Source organism: Salvelinus namaycush, chromosome 5, assembly GCF_016432855.1.
Source record: "Salvelinus namaycush isolate Seneca chromosome 5, SaNama_1.0, whole genome shotgun sequence".
NCBI lineage: Eukaryota > Metazoa > Chordata > Actinopteri > Salmoniformes > Salmonidae > Salvelinus > Salvelinus namaycush.
In genome coordinates, this window is record NC_052311.1 from 17,776,830 (window position 1) to 17,795,001 (window position 18,172).

At 42.2% G+C, this 18,172-nt stretch overlaps 1 protein-coding gene across 3 annotated transcripts; it reads left to right on the forward strand.

Moving 5' to 3' along the window:
• Nucleotides 1–836: 836 nt before the first annotated feature.
• On the forward strand, nt 837–16,026 carry LOC120048018 (protein farnesyltransferase/geranylgeranyltransferase type-1 subunit alpha-like). 3 transcript variants are annotated; one of them, XM_038993688.1, is made up of 10 exons: nt 837–1,087; nt 1,749–1,836; nt 2,256–2,384; nt 2,584–2,698; nt 2,852–2,956; nt 3,288–3,414; nt 4,637–4,785; nt 7,526–7,588; nt 8,543–8,714; nt 15,280–16,026. In XM_038993688.1, the coding sequence occupies exons 2-10, from the start codon at nt 1,758–1,760 to the stop codon at nt 15,457–15,459; spliced, it is 1,119 nt and encodes a 372-aa protein (XP_038849616.1). In that variant the 5' UTR covers nt 837–1,087; nt 1,749–1,757; the 3' UTR covers nt 15,460–16,026. The 3 variants fall into 3 exon arrangements, with proteins under 3 accessions (XP_038849616.1, XP_038849615.1, XP_038849614.1); XM_038993687.1 differs by lacking the exon at nt 837–1,087 and having other exon boundaries at nt 1,128–1,836; XM_038993686.1 differs by lacking the exon at nt 837–1,087 and having other exon boundaries at nt 1,130–1,836; nt 2,299–2,384.
• The last annotated feature ends 2,146 nt before the right edge of the window (nt 16,027–18,172 follow it).

The following is an 18,172-nucleotide window of genomic DNA, read 5'->3' on the forward strand; positions in this document are numbered from 1 at the left end:
GCAAGGAACAAAAATATATAAACGCAACAATTAAAGATGTTGCTTAGTTACAGTTCATAAGGAAATCAGTAAATTTAAATTCATTAGGCCCTAATCTATGGATTTCACATGACTGTGCAGGGGCGCAGCCATGGGTGGGCATAGGGCGACCAATTTGGGAGCCAGGCCAAGGCAATCTGAATTGAGTTTTTCCGCACAAAAGGGTTTTATTACAGATATAAATACTCCTCAGTTTCATCAGGTGGCTGGTCTCAGACAATCCTGCAGGTGAAGAAGCTGGATAGGGAGGTCCTGGGCTGGCGTGGTTACATAATGCTATATTCTCTAAAACAATGTTGGAGGCAGCTTATGGTGGATAAATTAACATTCAATTATCTGGCAACAGCTCTGGTGGACAGTCCTGCAGTCAGCATGCCAAATGCACGCTCCCTCAACTTGAGACATCTGTGGCATTGTTCACATTTTTGAGTGGCTTTTTATTGTCCCTAGCACAAGGTGCATATGTTTAATGATTATGCTGTTTAATCAGCTTCTTGATACGCCACACCAGTCAGATGAATGAATTCTCTTGGCAAAGGAGAAATGCTCACTAGCAGGGATGTAAACAAATTTGAGCACAAATTTGGAGAGCACAACATCTCAGGGATCTTTTATTTCAGCTCATGAAACATTGGACGAAAACTTTACACGTTGGATTCATATGTGTTCAGTATAACAAGGGCCATGTTCGAAATAATCAAAATCATAATGTATCATGGGTAACTTGTGACTGACTGACTGGTCTACAAATAATAATGAGTCGTTTTTTATGATGCAATGTTCTTTGTTGATCAGTCAGTCCGCAGTCGCATGCAATGTCGGAACAAGACCTCTGTCTTTGGTAAACCTGTGTGAGTACGCCACATTCAAAACAACTGGGAACTCCGACTTCAGTGCGTTCGAGACAATAGGGCTCTGATTAAAGCGAGCCCCAGACTGAGAAAAATCGTTTTTAACGGTCATCCAACTCGGAATTCCATGTCGGGAACTCGGGCCTCTTCCGGGAGCTCTGACTTTCCGATCTGAAGATCACTGACGTCCACGGGAGGTTTGTGACCTTAATGTGGAATGGTATCAAGGTGTTTGATGCTATTTAATTTGCTCCGTTCCAGCCATTATTATCAGCCCTTCTCCGCTCAGCCGCCTCGCCTCCTTTGCTGACGTCATGATTTGACCTAGTTTTCTTCCGATTTCCCATGCCGCGTTTAAAGCAACTGGGAACTCGGAAATCTCCGACCTCAGTGCGTTCAAATCAACTCGGAATTCCAGCTCGGGCCTTTTTCTAAATCTCCGACTTTCCGACCTGAAGATCACTGACGTCATGATTAGACCTCATATTTTCCCAGTTTTGAACGCGGTAGCAGTTCAAAACAAACCATTTTGAAAACCATTTATTTGATAATGAGATAACCGATAGCTGACAAACACTCAACGTTTTAAAACTTTCCTCATTGATATTTCTTCCTCTCCTTCTTCTTAACATTAATAAACTATTGCTATCGACCTCTACGCGGATCATACATGCTCCAGTACACTGTACCTTGTAAAACGGTTATCCGAGTTGCACAAAACAGAGGAAATTACATCAATGAGTGCAACACCACAGAGGTCCGACGTTGCAAATAAGGCAGCACTTGTTCAGCCTGCAACCGAAAGACCAGCTTATTACAGAATGTCAGGCATTGAAGAAACTTCACATGTATCCTCAGAATTGCAGGATGAGAGGAGGAGCGAGGAAGGGGTTGAAGAGGAGCCCGAGATTGACTATGAAAACCCGTTCCGTTATATGTTTTACAGGTAGGCTAATTAGCTAGTTAGGCTAAGTAGCTAGCTAACGTTAGCTAGAAAAGTGATTGCATGTTGTGGTTAGTGATGCCAAATTTAGCCATGCATTCATCATAAGTCGAATATGCATAAAGACTGGTTCACATTGCTATCAGAGTGTAACGTTAATTAGCTAGTCAAAGATTGTTCTCTGTGGAGCAATTTGGCTATTTTTTCCAACTCCATGAGCCGGTTTGAATTTGCTGGCTAGCTACGTTAGCTTGCTCGCCGTGAAAGGGAGATTCGATTGATCTGTAATTGATAGTACTCTTACAATTATAGCTATGTATTAGTGTTTTATATTTTGCATTGATTTAAACGGGATACCTGAACATTTGTCGTAGCCGCATTGGCGGAGAGAACAGTTGCCCCATTCACTAATGTCCCTCTAGCTTTACCCTCTCTCTCTCCCTCCCGCCTCTGCTCATATAAAAGAGACAGACAAGAATGGGCTGATTTAGAACCGGTTCCACAAGATGATGGTCCCAATCCTGTTGTGAAGATTGCCTACTCTGACAAGTGTAAGATATTAAACTTGGCATATAATTTAGAACCATACATCTATGTTGGTTTATGCATATCATCTCATGCATTTAGCCTACCAAATGACTCCGAAGTCCCTTTGAGTAGTTACGATTCATGTCAAAATTATTTCACTTTGCATCAGAAACTTTTCATTTCACACGTACCCAATGCAACCAACATTTTTGTCTCCAATAGTCACAGACGTGTATGACTATTTCCGAGCGTTATTGAAGAATGATGAAAAAAGCGACAGGGCATTCACGCTGACGGCTGAAGCTATTGAACTGAATGCTGCAAATTACACTGTATGGTAAGCCAATGTTATTATGATTTATGAACACAACAACAGTAGAATACCAATAGTTTTATTTGGTATAACCCTCTCTTCGAAAATGACAAGTGCAAGACCCTAAAGAAAGGGTGTACTTTTTCTCTTTCTCTGTGTGTGTCTGTGTGTGTGAAGGCACTACCGGCGTGTGTTACTGCAGGCCCTGGAGAAGGACCTGAGAGAGGAGATGAGGTACATTACAGCCATCATTGAGGACCAGCCCAAAAACTACCAAGTCTGGTGAGCTCTTCCAATCTAAATTTGTGTCACTATACCAGTATCACGATCTGACAATACTCAATTTTCCATGGCAAAAAGCAAACACAAAGCAGACTAACACTATAATCCTTTAAGAACCTACTTTATGTAAAATATTGTGTGCTGTACTTTGGAAAATGAACAGATGTGACTGGATGACATCATCAGGCTGTTTGTCTCCAACATTTGCTTTTGAGCATATAGATACATTTTCCTTCTCAACAAGTTGAACAATAAACTTGTTCTTCTGTTTCACAAAGACTTGTGTAGAACCATAGAATGTGTGTCAATAACCGTCTTCTCCTTATCCTAGGCACCATAGACGTATGGTGGTGGAGTGGCTGAACGACCCCTCGGAAGAACTGGAGTTCATTGCAGAGATCCTAAGTCAGGATGCTAAGAACTACCACGCCTGGCAGCACAGACAGTGGGTCCTCAAGGTAGGAGCCTCAACAACCAGGTTGTGTTTGTAACTCATGGTGAATTGTTAGCTGTGTGCTAGTAGCGGTCATCGTGCAAGTGACATCTCTTGCCCTGACACATAGAATTACTGTTGTCCTGGACCAAGTGACGTCTCTTGCCCTGACACATAGAATTACTATTGTCCCGGACCAAGTGACATCTCCTGCCCTGACACATAGAATTACTGTTGTCCCGGACCAAGTGACGTCTCCTGCCCTGAGACATAGAATTACTGTTGTCCCGGACCAAGTGACATCTCCTCACCTTGGCTTTTATGGGTCAGTGGTATTGACGGTGCTTATTGAGTAGGAAGTGTTCCTGTGCAGTGTGTCTCTGGATAAGCCCAGTTTGGGACAGGGACTAAACCTACTCTGTTACACATTCACCATCACATATCTTCTTATGAAATGGAGAGTATATGGCTGCCTATAGAGTATGCAAATAACAATCTATTGCTATCAGAAAGGGTCAAATGACAATCTATTGCTAGTAGAACGGGTGGTGCCAAAGATTTCCTCTCTGTCTCTGATTGGAAGGATAAGCTGACACTTCTGCTAGACGAGCAAAGCGATGAACCCAGTTTCGGTTGTCCCTTTCCTTTCATTCTCTCACTCCACTTATTACAGTAGTGTTGCATGATTTGCGGTCAAACTGCAAAAGCATTGTGAATGTAGCCTACCTAAGACTCAATGGCCCAATTTTGAAAACGTTATCAGCTCCAGATTTGTGGTAATGAAACCAAATGGCCTTGATTTGCATAATTTATTTTCGCATGTCTATGCAAATGAAGTGACATTTGCATTCTGCATCCGAACAGACCTCCTGTGGCTCTCTGAAATGTGCTGCATTGATTATATGACTGTGCAGTTTTGTTTTCCTAGTTGTGTGATTGAATCACTGTATAGTCTTGGAAAGTATCTAGTAGCGGATGGATCAGAAATGTCTCTAGGATATCAGCATGAAGGGAGATTTCTGAACCAGAAGATCCTTTATCTGCAGTGCATATTAATCACTAATCAGTGGTCACATGCCATTGGAATACTGTATAGCAATGACAATGGTGTGTTTGTCTCTGTCATTACTAAATATGTGTATGGAGTGTGTCTGGTCTAAATATTGTGTGTGTATCTGGACTAAATACTGTAAGTGTGTCGACTAAAGTGTATGGCGTGTACTAAATAGGTGTGTATTGTTCTCCAGGAGTACAAGCTGTGGGACAGTGAGCTGGAGTATGTGGAGCAGTTGTTGGAGGAGGATGTGAGGAACAACTCTGCATGGAACCAGAGGCACTACGTCATCTCCCACACGACAGGCTACTCAGACCCAGCCATACTCAACAGAGAAGTACAGTATGTACCTGCTCTCCCTACATACCATATCTCATGTCAGCCCCACACCTTACTACTCTTGAGTAGAAACTGAAAATGGGAAAGAAACAACCTCATACCCACAAGACACTTCATCCTCCTATCCCCTACCCAATAGACACTTAATCCTCCTACCAACTAGACACTTCATCCTCCTAGCCCCTACCCAATAGACACTTAATCCTCCTACCAACTAGACACTTCATCCTCCTAGCTGCTACCAACTAGACACTTCATCCTCCTAGCCCCTACCCAATAGACACTTAATCCTCCTACCAACTAGACACTTCATCCTCCTATCCCCTACCCAATAGACGCTTAATCCTCCTACCAACTAGACACTTCATCCTCCTAGCCCCTACCCAATAGACACTTCATCCTCCTACCAACTAGACACTTCATCCTCCTACCAACTAGACACTTCATCCTCCTAGCCCCTACCCAATAGACACTTAATCCTCCTACCAACTAGACACTTCATCCTCCTAGCCCCTACCCAATAGACACTTCATCCTCCTACCAACTAGACACTTCATCCTCCTAGCCCCTACCCAATAGACACTTCATCCTCCTACCAACTAGACACTTCATCCTCCTAGCCGCTACCAACTAGACACTTCATCCTCCTAGCCGCTACCAACTAGACACTTCATCCTCCTAGCCCCTACCCACCAGACACTTCATCCTCCTATCCCCTACCCAATAGACACTTCATCCCTCTACCAACTAGACACTTCATCCTCCTAGCCCCTACCCACCAGACACTTCATCCTCCTAGCCCCTACCCACCAGACACTTCATCCTCCTAGCCCCTACCCACCAGACACTTCATCCTCCTAGCCCCTACCCACCAGACACTTCATCCTCCTAGCCCCTACCCACTAGACACTTCATCCTCCTAGCCCCTACCCACTAGACACTTCATCCTCCTAGCCCCTACCCACCAGACACTTCATCCTCCTAGCCCCTACCCACCAGACACTTCACCCTAGCCCCTACCCACCAGACACTTCATCATAGACACTTCATAAACTCAGCAAAAAAAGAAATGTCCTCTCACTGTCAACTGTTTATTTTCAGCAAACTTAACATATGTAAATATTTGTATGAACATAACAAGATTCAATAACTGAGACATAAACTGAACAAGTTCCACAGACATGTGACTAACAGAAATTGAATAATGTGTCCCTGAACAAAGGGGAGTCAAAAGTAACATTCAGTATCTGGTGTGGACACCAGCTGCATTAAGTACTGCAATGCATCTCCTCATGAACTGAACCAGATTTGCCAGTTCTTGCTGTGAGATGTTACCCCACTCTTCCACCAAGGCACCTGCAAGTTCCCGGACATTTCTGGGGGGAATGGCCCTAGCCCTCACCCTCCGATCCAACAGGTCCCAGACGTGCTCAATGGGATTGAGATCCGGGCTCTTCGCTGGCCATGGCAGAACACTGGCATTCCTGTCTTGCAGAAAATCACGCACAGAACGAGGAGTATGGCTGGTGGCATTGTCATGCTGGAGGGTTATGTCAGGATGAGCCTGCAGGAAGGGTACCACATGAGGGAGGAGAATGTCTTCCCTGTAATGCACAGCGGTGAGATTGCCTGCAATGACAACAAGCTCAGTACGGTGATGCTGTAACACACCGCCCCAGACCATGACGGACCCTCCACCTCCAAATCGATCCTGCTCCAGAGTACAGGCCTCGGTGTAACGCTCATTCCTTCGACGAAAAAACGCGAATCCGACCATCACCCCTGGTGAGACAAAACTGCGACTCATCAGTGAAGAGCACTTTTTGCCAGTCCCGTCTTGTCCAGCGACGGTATGTTTGTGCCCATAGGTGATGTTGTTGCCGGTGATGTCTGGTGAGGACCTGCCTTACAACAGGCCTACAAGCCCTCAGTCCAGCCTCTCTCAGGCTATTGCAGACAGTCTGAGCACTGATGGAGGGATTGTGCATTCGTGGTGCAACTTGGGCAGTTGTTGTTGCCATCCTGTACCTGTCCCGCAGGTGTGATGTTCGGATGTACCGATCCTGTGCAGGTGTTGTTACACGTGGTCTGCCACTGCGAGGACGATCAGCTGTCCGTCCTGTCTCCCTGTAGTGCCATCTTAGGCGTCTCACAGTACGGACATTGCAGTTTATTGCTCTGGCCACATCTGCAGTCCTCATGCCTCCTTGCAGCATGCCTAAGGCACGTTCACGCAGATGAGCAGGGACCCTGGGCATCTTTCTTCTGGTGTTTTTCAGAGTCAGTAGAAAGGCCTCTTTAGTGTCCTAAGTTTTCATAACTGTGACCTTAATTGTCTACCGTCTGAAAGCTGTAGGTGTCTTAACGACCGTTCCACAGGTGCATGTTCATTAATTGTTAATGGTTCATTGAACAAGCATGGTAAACAGTGTTTAAACCCTTTACAATGAAGATCTGTAAAGTTTTTTGGATTTTTACGAATTATCTTTGAAAGACAGGGTCCTGAAAAAGGGACATTTATTTTTTTGCTGAGTTTATATCTGAAAGGATGTGATCAGTATGAGCATCATAATAGTAGCTCCACCTTGCCCTCTGATAGGTGTAATGCTGGAAGACCCATCTAGCCTATCAAATTGTTTTGGGTCTCCTTGGGTAAGGGATTTTTTCTGGACTGGACAGAGATTTCCAGTGTGCTACATCAGACACATATCTGATAAATGTATTCTCCTTTGTCTTTTTTAAGGTACAGTCTCAAACAGATCAAGAAGGCTCCCCACAATGAAAGTGTGTGGAACTATTTGAAAGGGTAGGTGTCATACAGGATTCATTCAGTAGGGAATTAAATAATACTTAAAGGGATATATAGGGATTTAGGACATTTGTATGTCTCTGCATTAAGTATGGAGGTAGTTTCGTGAGCCAATGCTAACTAGTGTTAGCGCAATGATGAAGTCTATGGCATCTACTAGCATGCTAGCAGTTACCATAGACTTCCAGTCACTGTGCTAACGCTAGTTAGCAACTTCCTTCAAACTGCACACATGGACATAAAAATGATATCCACGAGTTCATCTACACTCTGCGAAGTACTGTAGATAAAGTGCCTCATTGTAAAAATTCTTAAGTATTCATATTTAAGGTCCAATGCAGCTGTTTTTATCTCAATATCAAATCATTTCTGGGTAACAATTAAGTACCTTACTGTGATTATTTTCCATTAAAATGGTCAAAAAGAAACAAAAATAGAATCTTATCAAAGAGTAATTTTTCAAGCAAGAATTTTGCTAGGACTGGTCTGAGTGGGGAGGGGAAAACTGAAAACTAGCTGTTATTGGCAGAGAGGTTTGGAACTCTTTCTTATTGGTCTATTAATTAATTTACCACCTGGTGATGTAACTAGGCAGGACAAAACTCCATCCCACCAAAACAGGCTAACATTTCAGGCAGTCTTTTTAAACCACTCTTACACTAACAAGGACATTATCATAATTTTCACAATTTCACAGTATTATTTCAACCTCGTAGTGTGGAAATATGTATAAAACACTGGTAAATCAAGTTTTTTACTGCACTGGGCCTTTAATTTGTGAGTCTACAACATAATGGCTAATAATAATAATGCACTTATCTTGCAGTTTCTATCCTCCACCAGCAGATGTCAGAAGTCACCATGTTTAGTGTAGGAGCTCAGAATTGGGATACTGCTTCTGTAGAGTTGGCTGAAGCTTTTCACACCCCTTTCCTCCTCCTTTTCCCCCAGGATTCTGCAGGACCGGGGCCTGTCGTCCCACCCGGGTCTCCTGGAGCAGATCCTGGAGCTCAAGGAGACCCACTGCTCGCCCTACCTGCTGGGCTTCCTGGTGGACATCTACGAGGACTCCCTGGAGAACACCTTAGGAGACCAGGAGGAGGTCCTTAGCAAGGCCCTGGAGGTGAGCAGCACTGGGACCTATCGGACTTAAAGGGATAGTTCAGCCCAAATGTATGGGAAATGTATGTATGGGAAAATAGGCATAATCTAATTTCACATTTGGGATTACTTTATAGTAGTGATATGCATATAAAATCAAATACAATTTTATTCGCCGAATACAACAGGTGTAGACCTTACCGTGAAATGCTTACGTACAAGCCCTTAACCACCAATGCAGTTTTAAGACAAATAAGAGTTAAGAAAAGATTGACTAAATAAACGAAAGTAAAACATACACAAAATAATAATGAGGCTATATATACAGGGGATACTGGTACCGAGTCAATGTGCGGGGGTACAGGTACAGTTGAAGTCAGAAGTTTACATACACTTAGGTTGGAGTCATTAAAACTAGTTTTTCAAACACTCCACAAATTTCTTGTTAACAAACTATTGTTTTGGCAAGTCGGTTTGGACATCTACTTTGCATGACAGAGTGCATGACATTTTTCCAACAATTGTTTACGGACAGATTATTTCACTTATAATTCACTGTATCACAATTCCAGTGGGTCAGAAGTTTACATACACAACTTGACTGTGCCTTTATACAGCTTGGAAAATTCCAGAAAATGATGTCATGGCTTTAGAAGCTTCTGATAGGCTAATTGACATCATTTGAGTCAATTGGAGGTGTACCTGTGGATGTATTTCAAGGCCTACCTTCAAACTCAGTGCCTCTTTGCTTGACATCATGGGAAAATGAAAAGAAATCAGCCAAGACCTCAGCATATAAATTGTAGACCTCCACAAGTCTTGTTCATCCTTGGGAGCAATTTCCAAACGCCTGAAGGTACCACGTTCATATGTACAAACAATAGTACGCAAGTATAAACACCATGGGACCACGCAGCCTTCATACCGCTCAGGAAGGAGACGCCTTCTGTCTCCTAGAGATGAACGTACTTGTGTGAAAAGTGCAAATCAATCCCAGAACAGCAGCAAAGGACCTTGTGAAGATGTTGGAGGAAACAGGTACAAAAGTATCTATATCCACAGTAAAACGAGTCCTATATCGACGTAACCTTAAAGGCCGCTCAGCAAGGAAGAAGCCACTGCTCCAAAACCGCCCTAAAAAAGCCAGACTACGGTTTGCAACTGAACATGGGGACAAAGATCGTACTTTTTGGAGAAATGTCCTCTGGTCTGATGAAACAAAAATAGAACTGTTTGGCCATAATGGCCATTGTTATATTTGGAGGAAAAAGGGGGATGCTTGCAAGCCGAAGAACACCATCCCAACCGTGAAGCACGGGGGTGGCAGCAGGTGCTTTGTTGCAGGAGGGATTGGTGCACTTCACAAAATAGATGGCATCATGAGGCAGGAAACTTATGTGGATATATTGAAGCAACATCTCAAGACATCAGTCAGGAAGTTAAAGCTTGGTCGCAAATGGGTCTTCCAAATGGACAATGACCCCAAGCATACTTCCAAAGTTGTGGCAAAATGGCTTCAGGACAACAAAGTCAAGGTATTGGAGTGGCCATCTCAAAGCCCTGACCTCAACCCTATAGAAAATTTGTGGGCAGAACTGAAAAAGCCTGACTGTTACACCAGCTCTGTCAGGAGGAATGGTCCAAAATTCACCCAACTTATTGTGGAAGGATATCTGAAACGTGTCACCCAAGTTAAACAATTTAAAGGCAATGCTACCAAATACTAATTGAGTGTATGTAAACTTCTGACCCACTGGGAATGTGATGAAAGAGGGGGGGGGAAATAAATATTTCTCTCTACTAATTATTCTGACATTTCACATTCTTAAAATAAAGTGGTGATCCTAACTGACCTAAGACAGGGAATTTTTACTTGGATTAAATGTCAGGAATTGTCAAAAACTGAGTTTAAATGTATTTGGCTTCTAACTTCAACTGTATAAACGACTATAAACTAATTTAGAGACAGATGGTGGCAGAAGTAGGATTTAGTTGTGCACTCAGCTGAAAAGAGTCTTTAGATCACTGTTTCTCAATCCATTTCCTGGAGGACCCGAAGGGAGTGCACATTTTTAGTCTAGCCCAGCAGTAGCACACTTGATTCAACTAAACACCAAGCTTTGATGAGTTGAAATGTGCTAGTGCTCTGCCTGAACAGAAATTGTGAAACTGGTGTAGACGCTGAAGAACTTGGCAACAATGTGCAGAGAATGAAAATGGAGTGTTCTACCATAGCTGGGACATCTCCTTTCTTAGTACATTTCCAGTATAAAACATTGACTTTGAGTCAATCAGTGTATAACAGCCCTCGCACCAACAGTTCAAGGCTGAGGAAAAAGGGTAAATCAGTAGGAATTATTCAACGAGTCCACGTGTTGGATTTGAAAACTCTTTCGCCTATCGCACCGGATGTCTTGCGTGCTTTTCCAAGCCTCCAATGTCTACCTGGCAGTTTGAATGACAGCTGGTATGCTGCCTCTGTATTGGGGAACTCAATGTTCGGCTGTGTGTGTGTGTCGGAGTTAATTAGGTTTCTTGGGAGTTTTTTCTTTCTTCTGCTGCTGTTTTCAATAGGCATTGGCTCATTCAGAAAAAGTCACTGCAGGAGCTCTTATACTTATTTTAGTTCCGTCTACTCGGAAATGCATGGACGGGAATGCTTTCAGTTGGTTGTTGAGAATATGATTTGTATTTTTCCTCTATTTACTTTTTTTTTTAAATTGATGTTTCTCGATGCTAGTGCCACCTCGAGAGATGTCAATGTACAGGTAACTGCTAAAATAATGGAAACGCTTGAGTAAATGAGGGATACAAAGTATATTGAAAGCAGGTGCCTCCACACAGGTGTGGTTTCTTTAGCATCCCATCATGACCCTAAGCATGTATAAAAATGCTGGGCAGGCCATTTATTTTTTACATATAGGATGACAGTGCTCCCATCCACAGGGCATGGGTGGTCACCTGAATGGTTTGATGAGCATGAAAATGAAATGCCATCTCAGTCACCAGATCTCAACCCAATTGAACACTTGTGGGAAATTCTGGAGCGGTGCCTAAACCCATTTGTCACCACCACCAACAAAACACCAAATTATGGAATTTCTCGTGGAAGAATGGTGTTGCATCCCTCCAGACTTCCAGACATCTATGCCAAGGTGCATTGAAGCTATTAAGATACGTTATGTTGGTGTTTCCTTAGTTTTGGCAGTTTACCTGTATGTTGAGTAGCCATTAGCCAACTTAATTCACTACCAGTACTCCTACCATGGCTGTGTTAGCTGTGGTAATGGATATAATATAAATAATGACCAGGTAATTTGATTTGCACATAATCAAACGAGCAAGTTTTTTTGTTACTGTTTTTATAGGGGGTAGATCAGCTTTAATGTTGCAGATACTGTAGATTGTAGCTTCTATCAATGTAATTGTCTGCATCATTTAAAATCCCCCATATATATTTTTTTGTAGATACATAGTGCATTCGGAAAGTATTCAGAACCCTTGACTTTTTCCACATTTTGTTACGTTACAGCCTTAATCTAAAATGGATTAAATAATTTTTCCCCCATCAATCTGCACACAATACCACATAATGACAAAGCTAAAACAGGTTTTTGTTTTTTTGTGCAAATGTATACAAAATAAAAACAATAAAAAACTGAAATCACAGTTACATAAGTACTCGCATTTTACTCAGTACTTTGAAGCACCTTTGGCATCAATTACAGCCTTGAGTCTTCTTGGGTATGACGCTACAAGCTTGGCACACCTGTATTTGGGGAGTTTCTCCCATTCTTCTCTGCAGAGCCTCTCAAGCTCTGACAGGTTGGATGGGAGCGTCGCTGCACAGCTATTTTCAGGTCTCTCCAGAGATGTTCAATCTGGTTCAAGTACGGGCTCAGGCTGGGCCACTCAAGGACATTCAGAGACTTTTCCCGAAGCCAATTCTGCATTGTCTTGGCTGTGTGCTAAGGATCGTTGTCCTGTTGGAAGGTGAACCTTCTCCCCAATCTGACGTCCTGAGCGCTCGGAGCAGGTTTTCATCAAGGATCTCTGTACTTTGCTCCATTCATCTTTGCCTCGTGCCTGCCTAGTCTCCCAGTCCCTGCCGCTGAAAAACATCCCCACAGCATGATGCTGCCACCACCATGCTTCACCGTAGAGATGGTGCTAGGTTTCCTCCAGACTTGACACTTGGCATTCAGGCCAAAGAGTTCAATCTTTGTTGTTTCATCAGACCAGAGAATCTTGTTTGTCATGGCCTTTTGGCAAACTCCAAGCGTGCTGTTGTGCCTTTTACTGAGGAGTGGCTTCAGTCTGCCCACTCTACAATAAAGGCCTGCTTGGTGGAGTGCTGCAGAGATAGTTGTCCTTCTGGAAGGTTCCCCCATCTCCACAGAAGAACTTGCAGACCGTTTCATTTTTAATAAATTTGCAAAGATTTCTAAACCTGTTTTTGCTTTGTCATCATGGGGTTTTGTGTTTAGATGGATGAGGTGAAAAAATCTAATCAATTTTTGAATAAGTCTGTGATGTAACAAAATGTGGAAAAAGTCAAAGGGTCTGAATACTTCCCGAATTCACTGTTTGACATTCTATTGGTTGCAAGAATTTGGTGTCGTTTTTTTATTGAAAAATGCAACGGTTTTTTGAATCCGGCATTGTTTTGTGTATCAGTTTATAAACCATGTACCATGGAATCTGTATATCGTAAATCGCTTCACAGCTATTTTGCAATCTATATGGCACAGCTGTCAATTTTTTGGTCCTTAAATGAAACTGATATACTTTTTTTATTTATGACCATTTTCTTTAACCAATTTTGGTCTTTAATGCAGGGCGGACAGACAAGTTCCTTACTTTTCACCCCTTCCACTTGCCTCTTCCATTTTTGCGGTAATGCTGCAATTGTTGTAATTTTGGGTAGAGCAGACATTTCCATATGTTTTCATTAGCTGCACGTGTGACAACTCCACCAGTCCTATTTATGACGTAATTTAAAAGGATTATACTCATGCTAGTTTTTATTCCAAAAATGCTTTTTTAAATAATTTAGTATATTTGCATTTTAACCATAATATTAGTCTTTTTTTGTTCTGTCTTTTCTGGTGGATTAAACTGAAATTGCAAACTTTAACAAACTTTATGGTTTGTTAAAAAATATATATATATCTGAGATGATTTTCATTTTCAAATAACAGAGTGAGAGGTTGTAATCAGAATGAAGCGAAAAAGTCCATTCTTGTTCAAGGGGTGAGACTTTTTTACTAATCTGCTATAGAATCAGTTCGGATTTAAGTATAACTTTTGTATGACTGAAGCCTTTAGTGAGAGGTCTGTTTTAATATTTAATCATTTCTGCCCTCTGAATTCATATTCATTATATAAATAGGCTCCTTTGCATTTTGTCTGGCTTGCCGTTCCAAATAAAATATCGTTTTTTTGCTAGGTGTAGTTGCTAGGTGTAAGTCGCAAGGTGTAGGCAAGGCCATAAGCAAATAGGTAAACTGCTGGCACATTGTAGAACCGATGTGAACAATGTAGCCCAAAGATATTGCTTTTGTTGTGTTGCATTTGACAGTAACACTTGTGTGAGTGAGAGGGGATTATTAATTTTTTTTACTCCGTGAATGTTATTTTTGCACACATGTAGCCTTGTGCACTAGATCGATGTCTACTATAGTGACCACTATAATAGAGCAAAAATAGAATGCCTGTTCCCCAAGTGCAATATTTAGATGTGTGTGTGGTCACAAGCATTCTATTATAAAGGCTGTCATGGCTTACTGCAATATTAGTATTGTTTTGTTTTCTCAAGACTTGAGTGTCATTTGCAGTAAAGTCTAGGCAACGAATAACATTGGATTGCTTTCCTTACACTTTTTTAGCTGTGAGTTAGGTTCACATGAACCACTTTATCTTACACACAGACTGATCATGTAGCTCATTATTCTTTGTTGTTTTAATTAGTTAACCTGCATCCCACCTAGCAGGGATTTGTTTTGCACGTTTCAGTGAGAAAAAAGAACGTTACCTTTTTGGGCCCTCACCAGTTTGCATCCCTGTTTTAAGCCCTGGATTTCTAACCCCTTGATATAATTGTTGGATCTTGATTTTAATAGCTAACATTTCGATGGCCGTAATAAATAGATCTGCCGATAGTTGACAGTTTAATACTTTCTGAGAAGCAGCCATTATTTAATATTTTACACCTAGGGTTACTATACATAACTTTAACCCATTGTATAAGAAATTGAAATATTCCAGGCATTTATAAATACATTTCAGTCGTACTTTATCGAAAGATTTAACAAGCAAGTATTAGCAAATCAGCGCAAAGTTCAAAACACATGGGTTGCAAGAGTGCAAAAAAACCCAGAGAATTGGCATTAATCAGCAACAAAGTGAACATTCTGATTACACCCGACACAGCATTATCTTACCACATCAGTTCTTTCTGCTGTGTTGTGTAAATGGATCTCGTGTCCACTCGGTCCGTCTCTCGTGTCTTGCCCCTTCAACCCTTTAATCCTGCTATAACTCTAACCCTCTCCGTTTCTCTCCCTCTCCTCCTGTTCTCCCCCAAGCTCTGTGAGCTCCTGGCCCAGGAGAAGGACACCATCCGGAGGGAGTACTGGAGCTACGTAGGCCGCTCCCTGCAGACAAAATACTGCTCTAGTGACCCCTCTACCACCAGCAGCGCCCCAGAAACTGACCGAGGATCAGCCTCAGTCTCCGTTCACCAGGAGACCACCTGCAATAGCTAAAAGAAGAAGACATAGAACCCAATGGGAGTCGAGGGAGCAACCGCTTTTATTCAGCCTGCGTTTGTTTGGCAATAGCGCAGCATTACCACATTGGTTAAATAAAATGCAAAGAGAAATAACAAAAGAAACACTCTAAGCTTACTGTAAAAGAGAACTCACTGCAGATAAGTATTATGACTTAGGGTAGAAGATATGAATGCCTGCTGTCATTGTCATGTATTAAGGTTTATAGCCATAGGTGAGCTAGTTTGGATGTTGATGACTTGAGTGTGTGCTAACCAAGTGTCTTATTGCTGTGGATGTTGGCTTTCAGATCATACTGTATCTCGAAAAATTATGCTTGTTTTGGATTTCTTCTGCTGTGCAGTACACAGGGATATTTGTATGTGACACTGTAGTTAAGAAGATGTTGCTTCTTGCCTAAAAGCCCTTAAAAAATCTCTGTGTAGATAGATATATATATATTGCTGTCGTTGCCAAAACACTGTATAACCAAACTCGGCATTGCTGTAGGCTACAGAGTCTTTTGTACGCTAGAACTAATTATATGGTTATTCTAAACTGGAAGTTCTGCCCTTGTCTGTTTTCTCTCTCGATTACGTGCCTCTCATTCTAACATGTACCCACTTTTCCCCTAGTGAGACATTTCTGTCGGCACTACTGGGAATAATGGGCCTGTGTGTTTGAGTTCATACAATAATTGTCTCATCTGGATTCGGTCCCACTAACGAGCGAGCGAAATGAATATAACACATCCGCTCATTGAACAAGCATTTCACCGTATTAGCAGTTGGCTGCTGAGCTAAACTACATTTACCAGGGATTTTTGGGGGTTCATGTAGAAATTATACATTGAAAGCACGACCCAATCGCAATGGCTTTCCCCTTATGTTGAAACTAGAAAATCTTGACTGTAATTTATATCTGAGGTCAGGAGGGGAAAAGGCATATCTTAAATCATGGGACTAAAAGAGTAATTACAATGAAAAGGAGCAGCGTGAAAGTCCCATACTAGGAATGAAACCATAACGATGTGTGCTGTAAGTGCAACATTAACTTTCCAGTATACCTGCATTGCAAATTAGTATTTCAATGCAGACATTTCTCAAGACTGAAACAAGCTGTTTTTTAGTCAGGATCATGTATGACAAATCTTCCAGAACAATACATTATAGCCATATAATAATGCATTACACCAGTTGGGTTCAAAATGCTACCCACATCAGTTGTCAATTCTCTGTAATTCCTCCCAGTCACATCAGTATTTAAGGGCATTAACAAATTGGGCAGAATGTAATCAGACCTCATAGATGCTGGACTGTCCAGAGAGAGGCCAGCCAGACGGCCTAGAGTCCGTTAGCACACGCAACGCTCATTAGCAGCATTATGGGCCTAGCGTCAGTCAGGACACGCCACGCTCATGAGCAGGATTATAGGCCTAGCTATGTTAGCACAAGCCATGCTCATTAGCAGGATTATAGGCCTAGCGTCCGTTAGCACACGCCACGCTCATTAGCAGGATTATAGGCTATGTGTGATTACTGCACCGATCGCTCCCACGAGCGCCCTGATTGCATCATCATAATCACAATGTAATGGCTGCCTGCCAGGGGGCATTGGTAGGCTGGGCACGCAGGCAGGGGGGTGCAGCAGTTGGGGGGAGGTGGAAGTTAAATCTGTGTGTGTGTTTAAGGGCCCGATTCCGACCCAAGTTAAGCGAGCGTATATTGAACATAATTCCCTTTTCTCTCTATGCGTATTTTGACATTTAAACATGAGAAAAGCATACTATTCACCCGCTATTCGTTCGGGTGGACATCTAAGAAATGAAGGTGCGGCAGAGATGTCTACAGATAAGCCGTGTTCTTTTTATAACTTTTTTTTACCCCCTTTTCTCCCCAATTTTGTGATATCCATTTGGTAGTTAGTCTTGTCCAATCGCTGCAGCTGCCTTACGGCCTCGGGAGAGGCGAAGGTTGAGAGCCATGCGTCCTCTGAAATACGACCCTGCCAAGCCGCACTGCTTCTTGACACACTGCTCGCTTAACCTGTAAGCCAGCTGCACCAATGTGTCGGAGAAAACACCATACAACTGGCGACCAAAGTCAGCTTGCAGGAGATAAGTGGTGTTCTGACCTTGACTTAATTCCCTTATAATTCCACCAACTTTATGTGTGAGGAAACCTGGAATAAGGTCGAGCGAACCTACCGATTCCAAATGGAAAAAGCAAATACTGCATTTTTTCATATAAAAATAACACCCTTCTCCATGCACTGTAATTTACAACTTGATACGAGCTATTGATAATAGCTAGGTAAATGAGTAATTCATTTGGATAAGGGAATTGTAAATATAAGTGACACCAGTTTTGGATCTATTTTACCTTATAATCGCTGGAGACAAATGTGAAACCAGTCATATGGCAGTAATCTGAAGCATATCAACTTTCCACCAGTAAAATATATGAAATGCTGTGCCATTATTCAGAATTCTTATTGTGTAGTCTTTTAACTTGCAGGGATGGGCAGTCTTGAATGACTTATTTATAGGCTACCCTATTTCTAGCATGTTAAATAAAAGCCACTATCAGTATCGACCGTCAGTTGGCCTAATAACACATTTTCAACTGGCAATTTTCTGTTAGTTCCCTTCAGTTGGTATAGCCTACATTATCATTCCATTTAATTACATTGTTTCGCTCACCTTCATTTG